The following is a 6,061-nucleotide window of genomic DNA, read 5'->3' as shown; positions in this document are numbered from 1 at the left end:
ATCTGTTGAAAGAGAGCTTGAACTTGATCCGAAGTGGGAGTGGGATTGAGGTGTTCCGAATGAGTCAGGCTCTGCTCTGTTGTTCCAGAGGGAACCACTACCTGTGAGGCGATTCGGTCACTTCGAACCCCATGAGGTACTACAGCTCGGGTAGCTCGGGCAGTTGGTATCCGAGCACTCTTCCGCCCTGCCATTTTGTGAAGAGGATTTGAACAGCTTTTAGTTCAGGGTCCCACGGATGGCGCCAATCTGTTATGCGTAAAATTGGTACACTACACAAAAACTAGGTTTTCCCTACAGACAAATCCATAGGGAAAAGTACCAAAATCCGTAGGTAAAGACTTTTCCCTACGGATTTTAGCGTGCTCAACTTCTGTAGGCTAGGTGGGGGTAGGGAAAGCCTTTTCCCTACGGATTTGAAGTTCCGTAGGGATATGCAACCTTTACCTACGGAATATTCCGTAAGGGCAGTATTGAACTTTCCCTACGGAAGTTAACAAGTCTGTAGCTAAAGATGTCACTTTCCCTACTGAAATTCCTGAAAATCCGTAGATAAAACATATTTTTCCCTATAGCATTTTGAAAAATCAGTAGGTAAATGGTGCTTTTGCCCACGGAATATAAATTAATCCGTAGGGAAAACGGTGCTTCCCCCTACGAAATGTCTTAAAAACCGTAGGTAAAAGGTATTTTTTCATATATAATTTCAATAAATCAGTAGGTAAGAGGTGATTTTCCCTACGTAATTTTGAAAAACCGTTGGGAAAAGGGGCCTTTTCCTACTGAATTTCAAACAATCAATAGGTAGAAGGTAATTTTCCCTAAGAAATTTGAAAAATCCGTAGGGAAAAGGGTCCTTTTCCTTACGTAACTTTCAGAAAATAAGTTGGCAAAATGTGCTTTTCCCTACAAATTTTGAAAAGTAAGTAGGCAAAAGGTGTTTTTCCGTACGGAATTCCCAAATAATCCATAGGGAGAAAATGTTTTTTCCTACAGATTTTCAAAAAATCAGTAGGTAAAAGGCACTTTTCCCTACGGACAAATCAAAGTGATCCCTCTGTAAAGGTGTTTTTCCTACGGAATTTCAAAGCAGAATTTGTAGGGATAGCCTTCTCAAAAAAAATTTAATCCATTATAAATAACCAATTCCTGTGACCTAATGTACCTGTACTTTCCATAAACAATTTATACATACTATCAAAATTTTTACAATTATAACATCCATTTCCACAACAACATATACAAATATAAAAAAATGTTGTCTTTAGAATATCTATAAAATCACAATCCATCCATGACAAATATCTTGAAATTGTTTCATTAACAAAATACTACATTGGTCACACGACTCACACCCATATCAAAACAAAATACTACGTTGTTCGACATCCTCGATCATCTCCTCTTCATCGTCTTCATCATCTCCTCGATCCTCATTATCATTTGCGATTTAACAATTTAACCTAGAAACACAAGCCATATATAAATTAATGATAAATGAACATGTGCATATATAGTAAATCCATTTTTAAAATTTAGATTGCCATTTAAAACTAATTGTACACTTAAGGACCAACAATATTGAATCAGGATTTAAATTTCATTTGTCTAATCTTCTCATTAAGCTATCTTGGAAATTGAATTCAAATGACATTGGGCTGAAGAAGGATTGAATCCAGGCCATGGCATGAAAAAGCACAATGGTCGGTACATGATCTGTTGAGATACTAAGCCTCTATTATGTGATTCGTTTTGAGTGAACTGTTTTTAAAAACCATAGGTAAAAACTATATCCCTACAGATAAATCAACACCCATAGAGATATGGTCTATACTGTTTTTAAATCCGTAGGGAAAAAGTTAAATTTTCCCTACAGATGTAACTATGGTCGGTAGGGAAAGCCCAGTTTTGTTGTAGTGGTAACGGATATGACAGTGACGAAAGAGCTGATCTGGCGGGTCCAAGGGACTGAGCTGAAGGAATGAAGCCCTGCACAAGAGCGCACGAGGTCAGAAGACCAACCCAGAGTCGTACTCCGGACGGGCCCTTCGACACTCAAGTCAGTATGAGCAGAAGTGCAGAGCCAAAACTTTTAGAGTGCCTCTTGCTTTGAGCCTTGAGAGGCCATTTATAGTGAGAGACCTGGGGTGGTTGGATTACCTACCCTAGGACAGGTGTCGGCCCTTTTGTGGGTTTAGGTTTACCTGCTCTTGGCAGATTTACCAGACTACCCCTGGGCAGGTGTCGAATTCGTGGTGGGCCCTTCTGGGGCCACGTGTCGACAGCTCATTAGTTGTTGTTTTTCATACCCCATCAACTCTCATTCGACCAACGCATAAAACCGACCTGAGTTGGCATAGGGGGGACCCACTAGTTACCACCATTTGAATTAGACTTTCCAACAAATTTTGCTTCTTGTTCTTCCTCCACAACCCAAAGGATTGAGTTCTTGATCCGAACGGTATCACAATTGATGACCACAAGTTCAGCTCATGGCTATCGACCAAACATAGATTGGATGATTTGAGACCCTTTGGATCTGTCTTGAAGTCTCTATCTGACAGGACACTTTGGTATTTTGTTTCTTTTGCAAGTTGCAACCTCTAGGCTCTTAATTTTCATCAAATATCTCCCATTTGTTCAGATGCACTAATCAGTGTTCCAATTGGAGGTGGCGTCCCTCACCCCCACCCATTATAAATTCATACCCATTTTCTTTGTTTTAATGCAAATCGCCTCTCTTTTCTCAGTGATTCGTCAAAAGCTCCATGGATGGTCGTCTAACTCTTTTCTTCTTTATTGTCTTTTATGGGGTAAGCTTTATTCTCACCGAGAAATTATATGAACGAAAGGGCATGCTCATATTCATCGTACCATGGAAGTACCACCCTTGTTATTTGATCCGACACCAGCATCTTAAAAATTGCGCTGATGTGGGACCGAATATTAAGAGCGGGATGATGAATACGAGCATGTCGCTCTTTCATCATGTAAGTTCTCATTGTCACTTTACAGAGCTGAACTGTGCTTATAGAACTTTTGATAGTCTTTTTACAGCTCACTGCCATTGTAGCTGTTAGCCATGCAGCTTTGCCTTCGGAGGTTTACTGGCACGAGATGCTGCCCAACACTCGGATGCCGAGTGTCATCAGAGATCTCTTGCCACAAGGTGGTCTTGGTTCCAAGCTTTCAAGCTCTCTTTCAGATTTTATTTTCTTTAAAAGCAGTTTTCAACGACTATATATATATATATACGTTCAAAAAAATAAGGTAGACAAGGAATCTGATTTTTGACTCTCTGAGTTGACTCAGACGAGCCAGTGGAAACTCACCTACCACTCGATAAGGAATACATGGAGTTTATCAGAATGAGTTGACTTATCCAAAGATACGTAACGACCTTTCCAGCCTTCTTTAAGCCTTCTTAAAAGTAGTTTTCAATGAGGATGTACATTTAAAAGGGAAATGTTACCAGCACAACCGTATTTTGATATTTGCACAAACCCAGCAGGGTTAGCGAAAATATCAAAATAGTGTTGTGTTGATATTATTTCCCTTTAAAAACTAAGACAAGTAATCAGTCAAAGGGATAGAAATAGCCATCAATTCGGCCATTTTAACGTGTTTTTGTGCTTTTGTCGAGATACGCGGCTCTTTTTTTAGTTTTATGTGCATGTGTCATGACTCATGATAGAGGAGTTTTCCGAGCAACCTCATGATTAAATAACACAACCAGCTAAATCTACTGGAGTAATTGCATGGTTTCAGAGCAATTGCCTCATGGCACGTCCTTAAGCCAAACAACTCGTTGATATTAAAAATCTACAAGTATGATTAACCCAAAAGAAGAGCCACATGTGCCACGTCTACAGGGCCACACGTGATGGAGTGTTAAAGTATATAATTGATTAAATAACACCAACTCTAACCAGCTTCAGCTTTTTGAGTGATTGGTTGTTTCACAGAATCTGCTTTATGTCTCTTCCGAGTTAACTCGGATGAGACCTTGGAAACTCACCAATCACGCTATAAATATGGAATACATGGAGTTTATCAGAAGTAGTATACTTATCCTGGTTATGATTCGTGTGTTCTTGAGTGTTAATTTGCATTTGCCGTCTATACTGATATGTAGGACACATTAGCCTACCAAGGATTTTTTTTTTGTCTAAAATCAGGAAACTAGATTTTCTCAACTGATGAGAAGTGGGTAAAAGGCAGGAAACAAAAAAACTCCATTCATAATACATAGGTTCAATTTTTTCCTGATTTTTGGCCACTTCTCAACAAATATCTTAGTCGTGCCCTCTCAAACCTCTCTCCTTCTCCCACACGCCCTACCCTTCTCTCACCACTTGGAAACATTAATTTATCAAGAAAAAAATTTCCTGGCTGCCAGACATGGCCGTAGTGATTGAGCAGTTTCTAATTGTTAACGTTTGAATTTGCAGATTTGGTAGATGAGAAGACGGGTACTTCTGTTGGTGTAGGCAAGGATGGTGTTCATGTCGCCGCCGGAAAGGAGATGCCCAAGGGTGACACCACCGTTGATGTGGGGAAGGGCGGCGTCGGCGTAGACACCGACCACAAGGGAAATCTGTTATATATAAGGCAGATTTCCCTTCTATATACCCCCTCTGAAGATCAGCTCCATTATAACCGAAATGTTTCAATTTTCTTCCTAAAGAAGAACTTACACCCTGGTGCAAAAATGAATTTGCACTTCATTAAGACCACACCTGGAGCCACCTTCCTTCCCCGAGGTGTGGCCCAATCCATACCATTCTCCTCCAGCAAATTGCCCGATATCCTAAATAAGTTATCAATTTCACCCGGATCACTAGAGGCCGAAGCAGTAAAAGATACCCTTAGCACTTGTGAGGCACCAGCATCTAAGGGTGAGGATAAGTATTGTGCTACATCATTGGAATCAATGGTGGATTTCGCGACATCAAAGCTAGGGACAAATGTTCAAGTCCTAACCACCACTGTCGATAAGGAGACAGCGACCCAAGAATACACCGTTGGATCAGGGGTGAAGAAGAAGGTGGGGCCCAAATCCTTGGCATGCCACGGGCAATCCTATGTGTACGCCGTGTTCTACTGCCACAAGACTAGTGACACTACGACATACACTGTCCCATTGGTGGGGAAGGATGGGACAAGTGTGGAGGCCGTTGTGATGTGCCACAAAGACACGTCCGCGTGGAACCCTAAACACTTGGCCTTCCAGGTGCTAAAGGTGAAGCCAGGGTCCGTTCCTATCTGCCACTTCTTTCCTCAAGATCACATTCTCTGGGCTTCCAACTAAGAAGATGCAATTTATTGGATCGTGTGGCCTTGTTGCTTTCATTTCCTTCGCTTTTGTCTTTCATTTCTACCATAGTTAGTTGTATTAAGAAGACTCGTATGTTCGATATGTTTTGCACGTTCACCAGTACGTATGTTTTGATGTATATGATATATATAGGTTGTTTGTATAGTTACAATTGTATTTATAAATAGAATAAGGGAAATGATATTTCCACCTCCTTTCACATCATTCCCACCTACACTTGTTTGTTTTTTCTTGATATGGGTGCATTTCCACTCCTTTTTGTCTTTTCCTGAAAATAGTAATTTCCATTAAGGCCCTTTTTGGATTGCAGGAAAAAAATTATCAGGAAAAAAGTTTTCCTGAGAATTTTTTTCTTTCCAAAATTTAGAGGGAAATGATATTTGTGATTTATTTAGAGGGATATCATCATAAATTGAAGGTCCATTTATATAAAACTTGAACTTTGCTTTTTCAAGTTGCCTTTTTCGTGTGTAAATGTAAACAAAAAGTTGAACATAGGAAATTTTCAAAAAAAAAAAATTCCTTTATGAACTATTCCATGAAATTCCTGCAATCAAAACAGTGCCGAGAGGACAAACAAAAGGTTGTTGAAAATGCTAGAAATGAGGGTAGAAATATCATTTCCCATAGAATAATAATCAAAACGTAGGCCTTTGGATGCTCCGGTGAGAAGAGGCGACTCGTGCTAAATTGATGGGGTAAAAAGAGGTAGGGGCATACCGA

At 40.0% G+C, this 6,061-nt stretch overlaps 1 protein-coding gene across 2 annotated transcripts; it reads left to right on the top strand.

Moving 5' to 3' along the window:
• Positions 1–2,653: 2,653 nt before the first annotated feature.
• Positions 2,654–5,537, top strand: LOC143887060 (BURP domain-containing protein 6-like). 2 transcript variants are annotated; one of them, XM_077391170.1, is made up of 3 exons: positions 2,654–2,813; positions 3,058–3,169; positions 4,452–5,537. In XM_077391170.1, exons 1-3 carry the CDS (start codon positions 2,769–2,771, stop codon positions 5,309–5,311), a joined length of 1,017 nt encoding a protein of 338 aa, XP_077247285.1. In that variant the 5' UTR covers positions 2,654–2,768; the 3' UTR covers positions 5,312–5,537. The 2 variants fall into 2 exon arrangements, with proteins under 2 accessions (XP_077247285.1, XP_077247284.1); XM_077391169.1 differs by having other exon boundaries at positions 3,047–3,169.
• Positions 5,538–6,061: the final 524 nt, after the last annotated feature.

The sequence above is a fragment of the Tasmannia lanceolata genome, unplaced genomic scaffold (genome assembly GCF_043159265.1).
Source record: "Tasmannia lanceolata isolate RefF3 unplaced genomic scaffold, GAP_Taslan_0.1 ptg000012l, whole genome shotgun sequence".
NCBI lineage: Eukaryota > Viridiplantae > Streptophyta > Magnoliopsida > Canellales > Winteraceae > Tasmannia > Tasmannia lanceolata.
This window is presented reverse-complemented; position numbering and strand designations above follow the sequence as displayed.

Excerpts from the sequence above, each read along its gene's own strand:
- LOC143887060 (XM_077391169.1), top strand. The coding sequence starts at position 2,726 with ATGCAAATCGCCTCTCTTTTCTCAGTGATTCGTCAAAAGCTCCATGGA. Across the intron at positions 2,814-3,046 it reads TCTTTATTGTCTTTTATGGG|TCTTTTTACAGCTCACTGCC; the intron begins GTAAGCTTTATT and ends AACTTTTGATAG. Across the intron at positions 3,170-4,451 it reads CAGAGATCTCTTGCCACAAG|ATTTGGTAGATGAGAAGACG; the intron begins GTGGTCTTGGTT and ends TTGAATTTGCAG.